The sequence below is a fragment of the Macaca nemestrina genome, chromosome 16 (assembly GCF_043159975.1).
Source record: "Macaca nemestrina isolate mMacNem1 chromosome 16, mMacNem.hap1, whole genome shotgun sequence".
NCBI lineage: Eukaryota > Metazoa > Chordata > Mammalia > Primates > Cercopithecidae > Macaca > Macaca nemestrina.
Genome location: NC_092140.1, coordinates 85076374 through 85093500, shown reverse-complemented (window position 1 = coordinate 85093500; position 17127 = coordinate 85076374). Strand labels below are relative to the sequence as shown.

Sequence of the window (17127 nt, the reverse complement as noted above, 5' to 3'; positions counted from 1 at the left end):
CACTCAGGAAGAGTAAGAAACTGTAGTTTGAAAGAACTAGAATGATAGAAGGAGTTTGGAGCCAGATTGTGGGTGGTTTTGAGTGTCTCTCCATGAAGGGGATTTTATCTGGTAGACAAGATAGAGCCACTTTCACCTTTTAGCAGAAATAACATTAAGAGATTCTTTCTAGGATATCCCTCACTGCTGATAGATCAGAAGGTGTCACAGAATTGAAATGAGTACCTACAGACTCAGTAATGTAAAAACATGAAGAAAATGAAAATAAGGGATAGAGAAGGCATCCTATATGAAAATCAGCAAAAATTGACTTTTTAGTTTGTAAGAAATATATAATGTATTGGAGTTTTAGTAAGGGCAAAAAATATGGATAGGAATACAAGAAAAGCTTAAGTATAAAAATTTTACCAGACTCTTATTTGGTAAAGTGATATAAAAAGCTGACTTAAAGTGACAAAAAAATAAGTTGACAAACCCTGGGAAGTTATTTTATTAGACAATATTCATGTAGAAATGATTGTGAATTATTAATTATGTCTCATTAAATATAAAGTAACCTTTGATGACTTACTTTAAAATTTTGTCTAATATCAGAAACCAAGTGATGTTTGATATGTAGATCAAATTTTTATTTCTAAAAACAAAACACTGAATATTTAAAAATAATTCCTTTTTTTTTTTTTTTTTTTTTTTTTTGAGATGGAGTCTCACTTTATTGCCCAGGCTGGAGTACAGTGCTGCGATCTCAGCTCACTGCAACCTCCCCCTCCTAGGTTCAAACACTTCTCCCACCTCAGCTTCCCAAGTAGCTGGGATTACAGGCGTGTACCACTACATCTGGCTAATTTTTGTATTTTTAGTAGAGACAGGGTTTCACCATGTTGGCCAGGCTGGTCCCAAACTCCCAACCTCAGGTGATCCGCCTGCCTTGGCCTCCCAAAGGGCTGGGATTACAGGCCTGAGCCACCGCGACTGGCCTAAAAAATAATTCTTATGTAAGGGTACTTGAACATTTCAGAACACAACATTCCTAAAATATGTTTTGCCTTCAAATATCTGATAAAGAGCAATTGTCTCTCAAAACATATGTATTCTTACACAAAAACAGAGACTTAGTCTTAGGGACTTTTTATTATTGTTATTTTTATTTTTGAGACAGGGCCTTGCTCTGTCACCCAGGCTGGAGTGAAATGGCACAATCTCAGTTCATTGCAACCTCTGTCTCCCAGACTCAAGCAATCCTTCTGCCTAAGTATCCTGAGTAGCTGGGACTACAGGTGCATGCCACCATACCTGGCTAGCTTTTGTAATTTTTGTAGAGATGGGGTTTTGCCATATTGCCTGCGCTGGTCTCAAACTCCTGGACTCAAGCAATCCACCCACCTTGGCCTCCCAAAATGCTGGGATTACAGGCGTGAGCCACTGCACCCGGCAGGGACTTTTTTAAACAAAAAGAAATATGGCACTTATGGCTGATTCTATAGCCCCAAATTTTCACAATAAATATTTTGTATATCAAATTGAATATGACACTATACATCAAAAGAAAACCAGGTATGCGAAGGTGGGGAAGGCAGGAAACTTATTCTTGGGCTACAGCTGGCATAGAAAAAACATCATTGGCTAGAAAATAAATAGCCATCTCTCTTTTCGTTAATTAGAAAGTCATACTATGACCCCACCTCCCCCCCACAAAAAGACTAGCATGAAGCTCCTAATAGTATGAAAGGTACATACAATGTTATAATTACAGAAGGTAGAAAGTAATGCATGTTACAGCATGCTAAAGTGGTTCTGTCATACACAGCATTATACCCTAAGTGACCCTCAAACATGTATATTTTCACGGTACCCTATCCCACTTGGCAGAAAGGCAGCAATTCTGCTGTACTTACTGGAAAGACTATGTGCTGTGGCATAAAATCTCACACAGAAAATAGAAAGGATTTTTAAAAATCAATTTTGTTATAAATAATGGGCAGGCTACTTTATTTTTACTATGACAAGTGGTGCTTGTGGAGCTGTTTTTAGCTTCTCAATAGATGTAAAATCTTTCTAGTATCATAGATGCTTAGAAAAGATAATATCTGCAAGAAAAAGGTGAGATTGGGTTTAATAAAGATGATAAATCTTCAGATACCTCAAAATCAGCACCCATTCTCTTTAATTTCCTCATTGCCACTGGTAACAGAGCAGTCTTGTAAAACATCTCTAGATATAATTTCAAGTGTTGAAACATTTCTTTCATAGAGTTCAGCCAGTTTCTAGTTTGCAAACAGAAGGCTGTGTAGACTGCATATATCTATAGACAATGCATTAGAAGGAGAAAGAAAGGAGCCTGATCAATTGCTACACATGATTCATTTACTTTAAAAATAAATATGTGATTAAAAATAGGCATTTTCACAGGGGGCTGTCACTTTGCATTTGACTGAAAACACCATTGACACTACCCCAGGAGAGCTCAGAGTCAATTGTCCTCCACCTATTACCTGCACCTTCACTTGCCTGTCTTTGTGTTCTTTGATTGTCTTGTTTCAGAAGACAGAAATAAGGGTGAAGGTGAGCAGGTGCGTTGAATATGAAGAAAAGCATGAAATACCATTGACCAATGAAGCAAGGCATTTTTAAAGCTACTGAAGAAGGACCTGAGTTACTATCACTGCAAAAATACACATTCCCAAATAAATAACTCTCCTAGATGATCAGCACTCAGAGCAGCACAGAGAAAGAGAACACATGAACTCTAGGCCAGTTCCCAGCAAAGCACAGCTCTGTGGGGTACTGCATTAGCTAAGGAATGCTACAGGCGGCTCTGTACTCCCTTGTACCCACCAAACAGAAGCAGCTAAGAGTCTAACCATAGAATATTGCTCAGATCTTAGCACAGATGTTACCTTATGAAAACACATTAGAAAGGAATTGAAGTTGGCTAAAGGATTCAAAAAGTTCTATTTAGATTTTAACCAGCCACCTTGGTCCAGTTTCCACCCCCTTGACCTGGTAAATGCAAGCACAGGCAAAGTTATGTATGATTTAATTAGCTAAATACTAATCAGCACTTTATTATTAGAAATTTAAAAATAATTAGCATTTCATTATTCTGTCTTAGTGATAATGCTGCCAGTCTCTGATCCTGTCATTATAGAACTATATCCAATTGAATGGACTACTTAACTATTTACTCTCTTGAGTAGGTAGTCCCTAGATTTTATCTAATTCATTTGTCTCCTTCACTTAAAACAGCTGCAAGCTCAGAGAAGAAATTTCAATTTGTCTTATAACCCCCTGAAAACAATCCAACTGAGCCTAAATTTTAAATTCATATTACTTCTAAGTCATTTTGACTACTCATTAGAAATTTATTTAATTAATTAATTTTTTTTTTTTTTTTTTTTTTTTTTGAGACAGAGTCTTGCTCTGTCTCCTAGGCTGGAGTGTGGTGGTGTGATCTCAGCTCACTGCAGCCTCCGCCTCCCAGGTTCGAGTGATTCTCCTGTCTCAGCCTCCCAAGTAGATGGGACTACAAGCACATGCCACTCCACCTGGCTAATTTTTGTATTCTTTTAAGCAGAGACAGGGCTTTGCCATGTTGGTCAGGCTGGTCTCAAACTCCAGGCTTCAATTGATCCACCCACCTCAGCCTCCCAAAGTGCTAGGATTACAGGCATGAGCCACTGTGCCCAGCCAGGAATTTATTTCAGATAGTCCTCTAAAATCTACTAATTAACTTAGCAAGTATTTGTTGAATGTCTACAGTATGCAAAGCATCTGGGAGACACAAAAATAATGAAGACTCTTTATCTCTCTTTCACAGAGATGGTGGGTAAGTGCATAAATCTAAATCCCAAAAGAAATCTGTAAGTGACCTATCACAGTTCAGAGAGTGGAGTCAAGCCTTCAAGCCATAGTGTTCACGAGGACTTTATTAAAGAAGCATATTGTAGAATATTACAGCCAGAGAGACCCTAGAAAATATCTGTGCCAAGTCTATAATTTTATAGATAAAAAAAAAGAAAAGCCCCTAATTAGAAGGAATAACTGTTTACTCAGTATCACATTATCAGTTGATATCACACACATCAATTTACTCAATAACAATTTACTCAACTATCACAGAGAGTTAAAACATCTGAAAAAGAAGGTAGGTCTTTGGGTACCCAGCTTATTCCTTTTCCATGATGCCACATTGCCACTCTGAGGTTAAGAGAATGTGAATAGGCAAAGATTAGAGGTTGAAATATAACACTGAAAATAAAGTATGTTTGGGAAACAGAGTGTTTAATTTGTCTCAGGACAAGTATTTACAGGGAGAAACCAGACGCCAGGCTGAAAGCAGAGTAGGATTAGATCATGGAGGACATCAAATGACAGTCTAAGAGAGCTAGACTTTTCCACTATATAACATAATGAACACAGGTGTAGCATAATTTACTTACAAAAAAAAATGTTCCTTCAACATTGGTATTATAATACTGATGGTCTTAGAGGTTTATAATGAAAGAACAGAAAACTCTTTTGATATGAAAAGGGCCAGCTAAACATAGAAAATTATACTGAATACAATCTCCCTTTGTAATTTCTTCTTTCTCCAAAGTGGAGAGTGGCAGGATAGGGGTACAAGATGGCAAGACAGTGTGATCTGCTGACCACAGATGGCTTTTGCAAAAGAACTGATAAGTAAAAGTTCGTGCCAACCCATGGCTCCTGCCTTGTTCTTCCTGGGGATCTTCAACTTGAAGGTTCTATCTAGCTGAATCCTGAACCAGTCCTAGACAGGCTTGAAAATCGGTGTACTTGTCCATCCTTACCAGATACTGGAGTCCAACCATCTACCTATGGAGCTGTAGCTGCCCTTCCCTCCACCCCACTGCTTAGTTCTTTGCTCTAATGCCTTGTTCCTTTCGTTAGGACTGGAAACAAAGGAGAGATAGAATATTAGATTTTATGCCAAGGTTTGTACAGCACCCTAGGACAATCCCAAAACACTTTCACAGTCTCTGCTTCATTCATCATAAAGCAGAAGGAAACCTCTGTTCTACTTCACCCTTTACTCTGAATAGCTCTCCCTAATCCTCCAGAGGTTAGAACATGCTTCCTGTCTCTCTAGTTACTGGCGAGGCATTAACTTCAACCTTTTAACCTAGAAGACCCTCCTGAAACTATAATCTATCACCTGCTCAATTGCAAGTGCTACCTTTGCCAAGAGACCAACTGCATCCAACCCACCAAACCCTTAGGATAGCAATACCATAGGAGAGATTTCAAAACCACTTGGACACCATACCTTGACCTCTAGGGATCTTCCTTTTGAAAACCTGCACCTTAGAAAAATTATTCCTCAAGCCCCAGTTCTGTATAGTCTTGGCAGGCCATTCCGGCGATGGCAGAAGTTCTGAAAAGGACACACTGAGTGCACCAACTTATAAAGAGTTTGTGAAACTCTTATAAAAAATTTACAAAGTACTTTGGGCTATATACAACCTGAATGTCCACAGAGCCATTGTTTTTCAAAGTGCGATGAGAATGTGACTTCCCGGGTTTCAATATCAAGAGCCAAATTCTGACTGTTAACTGATCTTCATCTTCCCACTCTGGTATATAGGCTCATCTTTTACTGTTCAGTGAAGAAAAATAGGTAGGACTTTTCAAATAGTGGGAATTAAAGGGTCATAAATAATTTATTGTTCTGCTTTTAATTCTTGTTTTAAAAAATGAAACAACAGAATATTACTTTTAAACTATACAGTGATACACAGGTATTGAGCTGACAGAACTAAGCACTGTGTGAAGTACTTCCCACGCATTATCTCATGACATCCTTACATTAGCCCAGAGACCATACTTATTTTTATTCCCAGAGTAGACATCAGGAAACTGAGCCTCAGTAAGATAAGCAATTTGCCCAAAGTCACACAACCACATGTGGAAGAGTTGCTGTTGAGCCTCTAGTCATCTAACTTCCAAGCCTATGCTCTCAAATCAATAAACCACCCAAATGGCCCATTTTTATTTTTATTTTTTAATCAGTACTTTAAAATGATAAGTTTGAGAAGCTAAATATATAAAGAAAATGTATTATTTTTGTAAGTACAAAAAAAGAAGAAAAAATAGAAACCAAACTTCAGAAACCTGGTTACCCTTAATTTAAGACCAATTTAAAAAACCCAAAGTACTGTTCACTGTGAGCCTGAAAATTCAATAGAGGAAAATTATCAGGACCCCGTAAACCTAAAATTTTCATACGTTTCTCCATAAACATACATTGAGCGTCTACTATGTAAAAGGTACATGCTAGGAGCTGAGGACAGAGATAAATAAGAAAAACACGGTCCGTGCTCTCAAGGGACACATAGACAAGTTGCAAAGACAGTCATATGGTATGACTAGTATGATAAAAGGAGATATAAGGGAGTAGAAGCAGGAAAAACCTATTCAGCCAGGGACAAGGGAAGGTCTCTCTTCCACAAGTTAAAGGCAGGGTATATGGGAAGGGGACAGGAAGTTCTCCGTGCAGAAGGAAGAGCATGTACCAAGGACCAGAGCAGAGATAAGTAACTGAATAGATGAGAAACTGCAGAGTGCCTCAAACCAACACAGAGAGAGAAAGAAGGGGCCATGGCTTAGGACTGAAGGGGTGGGCAGAGGGTGAATCCTGTAGGACTGTATACCATACTGAAGACTCAGACTATACCTAACAGCAATGGGGAGCCAATTTCAGCAAAAAGACAGAGACTCAATCAGATTTTAGTTTTACAAGTACCAATCTGACTACAGATACTACAGAATGGACAGCAGATAAGAATGGGCATAAGGTGGGGATGGAGCTATCATAGGAAACTATTGCTGTAATCCAAGTGGCAGGTAAAGATCACTGGGGCTAGAGTGACAGATGTGGACAAGAAGAGTACATACTTATAAGACAGAATGGACAGAACTTGATGAGAGATAGGAGGATGATTTAAACCTTGAGGTAATTTTGAAGTCTGGAAGATAGCAGAGTCTCATCCTTTAATTAAACCAGTCATTTAATAGGGGGGAAAAAAACTGATTCCAACAAGAAGAAACTTACTGCTTTTAAATTGTTACTATCATTTTTTCATTGGCACCTAGATTGTAGCCATAACTCACCTGGTTGCCAACCAATAATAAGTGTTCTCCAAGAAGAAAGTCTTTCAGCATGTCTTCCATCACTATCATGTGCTAGAGGAAAAGGAACTAGGGGTTAACTGTGTTTTGTAAAATCCAGGTGAAACAAGAAAGTTAACTATAAAGATATCTTTATAGAATGTAAATATCTATTATAATAAATAATAATCAAGCGATTTGATGCGACCCAAAATTAAATCTATGTTTATAAGTAAATAAATAGTTCACCCGAGCAAGACTAAGCAACTGACTAATATTTCAGAGTTTTTAATAATTCAACTCAAATACTTTTTATCTATTATACTATGTAGAGTTGGCTTATAATTTAATATAATATTTAAATTGACACTTGCTAATGTAAATATACAAAGGCTTCCTAAAATAACTGTACAGTTCTAGGGAACATTTTACATTGACTTGTTCTTAACCATTACCTTTAAAGCTATGGATAGCTTCAGAATTAAAAATATACTATTTACCTTCCACACTTTTTAATTTGCATTATGACACAATATAATAAAAGAACAAGATTAAGGTTGTTCACAATAGCCACAGAGGAAATTACATTGCTCTTTTGTATCTTGAAAAATAAGACAACTGTAAGTAGGTCATGCGGGTTCTTTGGGGCTGGAAGAGATCTACACTCCAGTACAATTAATATTCCTATTACTTTCTCTTGGTTTTCTGTATCAAATCAATAGCAGCTTCGTAAGTACTAAAGTTATTGAAGTTTCCTATTTGTAAACAGTCAAATTAACCTTTTGCATCTAATACATGCTGCAGATATTTTTCTAGTATGTCACTTGCTTTGTTTTTTCAATTTCGTTTATGGTGCTTTATATATATTGTATAATATACATATAAATTATATATAGTATAATATACATATAAATTATATATAATATATAGATATAAAATATAGATAATATATAATACATACATATACACATACACACAGAAATTTTTCTTTTTACTTGTCAAATTTAATAGTATTCTCTTTCAGAGTTTCTTTCTTAGAAGAAAAACTGAGAAAGTGCTTTATCGCCTTCAGGAACAAATGAGTATTCCCTCATGTTTATCTTGGTCATTTTTAATTTCAAAAATGCTTTCAGATACGCCATGGAGCTAGAGTTTTAATAAGGCTTGAAGTGAGGTGAGTATATAACTATTCTTGAACACTTTTAAATGGATATAAGGTGTATGCTTTTAAGAATAAGAAGAGACACTATTAATAATTATGCTGAAACAACAAGTATAAGCAGAAACTATGTTAAGCAAACCAAGATGTACATCATTTTAAGCTGAGTTCTGGTGAGAATATAGTATGGAGACCTCTTCCTTTTCACTAAGATGAAAAGTCACTGCCAATCCCAGAAAACACTAAGTTCTTCCAGTAATAAATGGGCTAATCTACGTTGAAAAGTTGGAGTAAGTACCTGAATAGCCAAAGAAAAAAGCAATGTAAATATCAAAAAATAATCCAAACTATATTTGTGTTCTTCTTTACAATTCTCATGTCCTCCCACTTCATGCCCTCATTATATCTAACTCGATTATTCAAATCAACAAACCTTAGCTAAGGCTAAAGTCACCGCCAACACAATTCTCCTCTTAGCCTCTTGACCCACTTAGTACTGCAGACAATTTCTTAAAAGTCTCCTCTCCCAGTTATCCATTTCCCCTGATTCCTTCCTACCTCCCTAACAAGTTCTCCCATAGTTTTCTGAGCTGATCTTCCTGTAGCAATTCCGTCTTTCTACCTTCTTACATGCTTCCCTTTGTATTCATGGTATGGGGCAGGTTGTGACTACTCGTACCCAGGCACCCACCTGAGGGTTGAGGGAGGGCTGTGTGCAGAGTTGGATACCCACATGTCAGCATTCAAAGACCTACCTCTGACCCTGCTCTCCTTAGATCCTCTCATCTAGTTCATGGCTTCAGTTACCAACTCTACACCAATCTTCAACAGCAAAACTTTCCTCCTTAACTACAGCCCTCTATTTCTGAATGATCAAACCACTTTGTTATTGCCCTGGCACCTAAATTCAACACATCTAAAACTAACTTATTACTTTCTCCTGAACTTCATTCTTTACCCTGCATCTTTTTCTCCAGTTAATGGCATCATTTTCTACCAGCTGACCAAACTTCTATCATCAGCACTCTGCCCTCCTCATTCCTTTCATATCAAGATCCAACTAAACAGCACCTGAGTTGTTAAGCCACCAAAAATCAACTGCATCTACCCTTTCTTTTCCATCCCCACAGTTTTAAGGTTTTTATCATCTCTGGCCTAGATTCATATCAGCTAATTAGCTTCTCTAACTTCAGTCTCTCCTTAAGCCAATGTGTTCTCACAGTCCTGACACTTCTTTGTTCAAAATTTGTCAACTCATTTCTCAAAATTCCTTAAATGACTCCTAATACTTCAGGAACAAAGGTCATTCCTTACATTCGTGGTCTAGTCTCCTCATCTCCTACCACTCTCCTTCTATACTGTGTTTCCGACCATGGGCATGATTTAGAATAATGTTCTGCTTACTCTTCTGTTTACTTTTTCACCAGACATTGTGCTCCCTGAGAAAGAATCTCTGCCTTTCATCTAACACAAAGTTCCACTGACTTGATCTCCTAAACAGCCCAGTAATGTGTCCTCTCCGCTCTGTCCCCACTGTCTCCTCTTTACTTCAGATCCTTCATAAATTTCATCTGGACTACTGCAATTACCACCTAACTAGTTTCTCTTTGCCTTGGTTCTAACTCCTAGACAACAATAAAGAGTAAAAGCAAAGTTAGCCAAAGTACAAATGTGCTTTAAATCTTTCAATAACTTCCTCATTCTTCTAAATAGAATCCTAATTCCTTAACTACCAGGACTGAAAAGATCTCACTCTTTCCTCATTCACCAGCCTCTTCTCCTGACACTCTTCCACCTGCAATCTCAGCTTCATACCAGTGACAACAATTTATATATAGCTCCCTAAATGAGCTACTCTCTCATATAACTAAGTCTCTGCTAACGCTGGTCTCGTTGCCTGAGAGACTCTCCTAATTGTGTCTGGTTGACCAATTTTCTATGATCATTCCAATCTGGGTCAATCAACCCCATCAATGCTACCATAAGTAAACTGCACATACTTCCACCACACTGTGTAGTAACTGTGTGTACCTTCTTGCAGATTAAGAACAACTTGAGCCCTAGAGCTACATACACTTGTGTGTGCATTTTGATCTCTGTATCCCAATACAAGGCCAGACTCATAATGGGTATTTTTAAATTCCTACCCATCTAAAACTCTTAGGCCTATTAAGAGGCTATTAATTTCTCTTTCCTCCAACTTCTCCTTACTGCTGCAAGTGTAATATTCCTTAATGGAAGGCTTAATGAAGTAATACCCTTTATCAAGAACATTCAAAATCTTACTCATTATTTTATTAATCCACTCAACACATATTTACTTGGCAGTTACTACGTGCCAGGCACTTTACTATTTGCTGGAAATATTAAATAAAGAAAACAGGGCTGTGCCTTAGTGATATGGAAAAACACATTTCAAAAGTCCATTTCAACACAATGTGGTAAGGAGACAACAGGGCATAGAACAAGATGATACAGAAGCACCTCAGTCTACAAGAGGCACTAACTACTGCTTCAAAGATGAAGCACAGCATAAAAGGAAGTAATAAAATACACAATGGAAGCAAATTTAATCAAGCTACTGTCCATAGAATTGGTGCAGCTAAAAAGTTTTCATTAATGGCTAATTCATAATGCTTTAAGAAGAGAAGGTATGTTTGGAGATAGCTTACAAAAAGTCCTTCAGGGCCACTGTGTAAAGTTCATGGCAGCCCTGCGTCCTAAATGTCCATGTCACAAACACCATGGCAACAGACATTGTGTTCAAGGGCACAATGGTCTTTGCTGCTACTGAATTTCCTACATTCTTACATCCTGTGAAGTCTTTTCAATCTTTGCCACCAAGGAGTTCTTCAAATTGTCATTTATAACAGTTTCCTGGTTGTCTCTTTGTTCCTTTCCACTATATGAATAGAGTGTAATACTATAAGTGCTTGGAAATAGTATGTTTTCCTCATAATCATGTTTTTGTCTTTGACAGGCAAGATTTTTTTCTACTTTTGTATCTTATAAATAACTTTATTTTCTGTTCATTTGTCTACTGATTGTGCAAGAGCATTAATGCTCCAGAAAAAAAATAAAACAGTTAATTGGCTATAGAATGGATAAAAATCAAATCAAGGTTATGCTCTTTTCTATGCCATACAAAATTATTATAGTTTTGACAGATTTCAGAATTTTTAACCAAGATTTTTATTAAGAATAATATGTCTAGATACCTATAAAGTTAATATAACTTAAAATGTATTATAGAAAATTTTAAGTAGGTGTTTTACTATAAAATACATAGCCACTTGACAGAAAAGTTGGAAAAGAAAAAATTTTTATATTATAGGTAATTTTCTCTAAAAAGAATTCTTATTAAAGTAAACATCTACAATAAAGTTTTCTAGATACAAACTTCTACGTCTTAGTGGAAGGTCCATAACTATTGGCTAGTTTACAAGGAGAGCCTCTACCGTTCTCCTTTAAAAAAGAAAAGGAAATAAAAGAAAAATACCAGGAACTTGCAGGAAAAAGAAGAGTATGAGAAAAAGGATGCATCAGACATATCCCTCTGAACTACTGAAATCTTTTAACAAGCAAGTAAAAGAGAGGATGATAGCTCTGTTTTGTGGTTAATTTTAAAATGTTTATTTTAATTTAAAAATTGTATATAAAATTACATATATAAGTATGTGTGTGTGTAAATATATATATATACACTATATTACCCTAATGATAGCAACAATTCCTCCAATTTTTAAGTATCTTTGGAAAAAATTTTCTGTTTTCTGTCTTATGTCTTAAAAAAAAAAAAAAAAAAAGATGTTCGGCCAGGTGTGGTGGCTTATGCCTGTAATACTAGCACTTTGGGAGACCGAGGCAGGCGGATCACGAGATCAGGAGTTTGAGGCCAGCCTGGCCAATATGGTGAAACCCTGTCTCTACTAAATATACAAAAATTAGCAGGGCATGGTGGTGCACGCCTCTAATCTCAGCTACTCGGGAGGCTGAGGCACAAGAATCGCTTGAACCTGGGAGATGGAGCCGAGATTGTGCTACTGCACTCCAGCCTAGGTGACAGAGTGAGACTCCATCTCACACACACACACACACACACACACACACACACACAAAATGTTCAACACTTCATTCTGCATCATCTAAATTAAATTTAGGAAATCACAAAAATAATTACATGTCAATTTCACTTGAATTGGAGTTTACTACCATAATTTAAGTGATTTATCCAAGAACACAAAGCAATACTCTTACCTGAATGTTGTCATAGAAAAGAACATCAGGCACTTTCATTTTCTCGTGCGCATTATAGATCGGAGCACTAACAGCACCAATCCTCAGAGTTCCAGATGTTACTTCACCTAAACATTTCACACAGGACAGATAATTATTCATAGCACTGTCCTCAGAGATGCCAAGCCACCCAACATAGAACACAATACAGCTTCAGCAATATCTGTGGATTTTAATTTAACATCTAAAGAAATAAACTTGAGAGTAGTAATAAAACACCACAGCTCTAGATACAAAATGCTCCAAAAGGTAACAAATTTTCTCTAAAACAATGTAGATAGAAAACAGTATATATATAATTGTGAGAAACTAAAAAAAAAACAAAACAAAACCAGAATACAGTCAAGTCACCTTCATAAGCTTGTTTGGTCAGAGACTATAACACATACATAAGTTAAATACACCTAAATTCAAAAGCTCCAAAGTACCTTGAATATTATTTTTTAGTGTGTACCAATTCAGAAACCCCTTAAGATAATCTCCTATAGCTCTAGTAAAAAATACAGATGAACTAACCTACCACAGAACTCTTAAATTACTATTTTCAGCCAAGTGCAGTGGCACATGCCTGTCATCAGCACTTTAGGAGGCCAAGGCAGAAGGATCACTTGAGTCTAGGGGTTCAAGACCAGCCTGGGCAACACAGAGAGACCCTATCTCTACAAAAAATTTTAAAAATTAGCCAGGCCTGATGGCACATGTCTGTAGTCCCAGCTACTCAGGAGGCTGAGGCAGGAGGATTGCTTGAGCCCACGAGGTTAAGGCTACAGTGAGCCATGATTGCACCACTGTATTCCAGCCTGGATAACAGTGCAACCTGGTCCGTCTCTTTCTTTATACATATATACATATATATGTGTGTGTGTGTGTGTGTGTGTGTGTGTGTATACAAAAAATAGCAGGGCATGGTGACGCATGCCTCTAGTCTCAGCTATTTATAAATCACTTTGGATAAATTTATTGGATAAATCACTTAAATTGTGATATATATATGTATATACACACTACAGATAAACATAACAAAATGAATATTTTAAAATTACTATTTGCAAGGTTGGTGCAGGAGGCCTATACTTTCAAATAATCACCCAGGTGATCTTCATACCCAGCTAGATTGGGAACCGCTGTCTTATGTAATTATTTTGTAATAATTATATATTATTCCTTATTTGCTTTAAATAGGTTGACCTAGAATAGATTATGAGTTCCTGGAAGCCAGAAAACTAAGTAATAAAGCTCTTAAAGTCAGGGAACATATCTGCCATGTATTCCCTACAGTAACCAGATACGCATGACATGTTCACTGACATGTTTCAAGTTCAATAATAATATTAATAACATTAATAGTAGCAGGTATTTTAGTAATACTAATTATTACAATGATAGAAGCTATCATTTATTAAGGACCTTCTATGTGCCAGATCCCTAGCTAAAGCTTCACCTCATTTTTTTTCTCATATGATTTCATGTAATTCAAAGAGGAAAGAATAATGAGAATACTAAAAACATACACTACGTAATTTTCTCAAAATCACCCAGCTAATATGAGTAGAGCTTAAAACAGAATTCAGTCTAGTCTGACATTCTTTCTACCACATGGGATATATTTAATATTTTACTCCAACCTGTGGAAATACTTTAGCAAGCAAATACACAATGCCTTAAACAATTCACCCATCTTTTTTTTTTTCTACTTCAAATAAGAAAATTACAGTTTGTTTCTCTACTAGAATGTGACTTTTGTGCTAAGCGTTTTGAAAAACAATGGAGAAAAGCAATGTTTGCTTCTATGGAGTACTGTGAACAAGTCTGAGCTAAAAATAATCGTCACCCTGTTTAATCACTGCGGAGTGCTACACATTTGACACAGCACAGTAGATCTTAACAGTAACTTTGCCCTTCAATAGATCCTTGCCATTTTCCTTTTATTTACAAGTTCTACAGGGAAGGAAAGCCATGAGTTGTAACACTGAGAGTTTACTATTTATTTACTACCATTAGGTCTCTGAAATAGACCCAGTATAAAACTGTAAAGGGAAAGAAAGAGCAGGGATATGGCAGTGAATCTACTATCTAGTTGCATGTTGAGATGGCACACATAATTTCAGATTCAAACAGCATCTGATGCTATCTATGGTTTAGTTTATGGAATATATCCACTCAGTAGATTTATGGCTTAAGGACAAGTTTATTCACTCAACCAATGTTTATTGTTAAAACATCAACCTCAAAAAGGGAAATGCAGTCAGAGAATGGTGATGTTAGCACTTCTGTGGGAGAAAGTTGGCTAGCTATCTTCTAAGAAACCCACAGAATGGCATTATTTTGGTAAATTTGTCAAGGTTCTCAGCCTAGAAGGCTGACTGATTTTGTCATCACAACTGAGGGCAAATCTAACTTTCAGGAGAATATTAAAGATACATATTCTGGTTTCTCTATAGGTATATTCTGATGTAAAATCAGAATTGCAAAATATTATATGACAATTGTAACTTTCACATGGACTGTGATATACTGGTTGCCATAACCAGCATATTAATTGGAGGGAACCTGCGCGGAAAGCCAATTCCTCATCAGAAGGTTGTTGTGTGAACGTGGAGAGTTAATTAAATGAATTCTTCACAAGAGAGATGGCCTTAAAGATGAATGGAACCAGACAAGTAAGAAGTCTCTTCACTTAGGCTCCTTATCCCCTACACGAGGCTTAGATGGGCACTGCTAACACTAGCCAGTAACCAAGACCAAACAATCGGCAGTCTGAATGACAGTCGTTCTTTGGATATTTAATAGACTCACTCAAATAATATTGAGAATACAATATTATTCCTTTTCTTTGAGTTGACTCTGCATATCTGTATTCAGATCCCTCAGTATGCTGAGTTTATAATTTGACTCTAAAAAAGTCATCTTATTTTCTCAATACCAAATTCTTGTCTCAGTGCAGCCCCAATGATTAAAAGCATCTGCTACAAAGAAAACCACAATAGTCCCTTTTAAAGAGTGGTCACACATTGGCTGCTTCAATAAAATAGGTATTTACATTTTTAAAAAATTGAAAATCTTCCACTATGTTCTAATTGAAGAATAGAAAGCTTTTAAATGAAGAACTAAATCTCCCCAGAACTCAAAATTATATTTATGGCTATCCAGAAGAAAAAGTACCATAAAAGACAATACAGGTGGAAATGGAAGGAATAAGATGACATGCATATTCTGATTATTATTTTAGTTTGTATCAACCTAGGAAAGTTTCTCCAACATATTGGACATCGCTGACCCTCAAAATGTAAATGTGCAAAGAAAACAGCATTCTAGATTCACTGGTGAAATACATTTGGAAAAAGTACATTTGTCAAAATTACACATGTTGATTTACAGCAGGAATTCTCAGAATATCAGTTGGCATCAACTGTGAGTCTTAAGGGTCAGGGGAATTGTATCTAGTATGTACTGAAATGAAGTAAATATTCTAAGATTTTACTTGTGTTTTTCAAACTTAAAAAAAATCAGATTGATTTCTTCAGACTAATATATAAATCAAAGTAGATGAAAACCAAAAACATTTTTAACTGGAACTAAAATAAATAGCATCAAATGTTTGCTAATTATTATTTCACTTAAAAAAAAAAAAAGAGCCAAATCAAATACTTACATTTGTAATCCTTCAGTTCTGGCTCCAAATTGTCATCGGTATTTATTTCTATTGTAGCATCTGCCAGATTTTTTTCTAATGCTGACCTAGCAAGACTGGGTAAAAACCTGGAGGGTGAAGAGGGAGGAAGGGGGAAATGCATAAAGTCAAAGCTTTCTGCGATTCTTAAATACATACACACACACACACCATACTAATTACAACCAATTAAGGAAGATCAGTCTGGATCTGTAAAATCTTAATCAAACAAAATTTTAGAACAAATATAAACTTTAAGTATGTGTGAATTATATGTTTGTGGAATCTCCTTTAATAAGTAAAACTTATTTGTAATTAGTAGTACTGATTTATGTACAACACTTTGCAAAATAAAATTTTAAATAATATGCTTTCTTAAGTAGAATTAGTACACTGGCTTATCAAATTTTCTTAGGTAGATTAAACAACAACACTTGGCTGTTCTAGGTTGGCAATCATAAATTGAAACCAGTGGAGATGGATTAATGAGATTTTCTTTACTTTCTAACATAAATTTCTGAATGAATTTAAGATTATCTAGCTTGGTTCTTCCTTCTATTAAAAAATGTATCTGCTTATCTATTCTACATATATGTTGTCAAAACAACAATCTAGTGAGTGACAGTTACTCTTCAAACAGATTATGAGCATCATGTGCTTGAAGCATGAAACAGTTTCCCACCCACACAAATAAAGTTATAGCTAGAATTTATGGTCCCAAGTGAGCCAACGGATATGATTTTTAATCCATGGTATTCATGGTTTAACTACACCACTTTAAATTAACCTCTATGTGATACAATATTCCAAATAAACATACTAAGAACATACCACTTTTAAACAATTTGGGTTTTTCACAGCTCTAAATCTTTGG

At 36.1% G+C, this 17127-nt stretch overlaps 1 protein-coding gene across 2 annotated transcripts in view; it reads right to left on the bottom strand.

Annotated features, from left to right (window-relative positions):
* LOC105491729 (von Willebrand factor A domain containing 8) overlaps positions 1-17127 on the bottom strand; it is a 436474-nt gene that overhangs the window by 202024 nt on the left and 217323 nt on the right. For both annotated transcript variants that reach the window (XM_071081437.1, XM_011758388.2), the window contains 3 exons: positions 16236-16342; positions 12545-12651; positions 7132-7203 (listed from right to left, as the gene is read on the bottom strand). In XM_071081437.1, coding sequence (XP_070937538.1) covers positions 7132-7203; positions 12545-12651; positions 16236-16342 — 286 coding nt within the window. The remainder of the gene's footprint in view (positions 1-7131; positions 7204-12544; positions 12652-16235; positions 16343-17127) is intronic.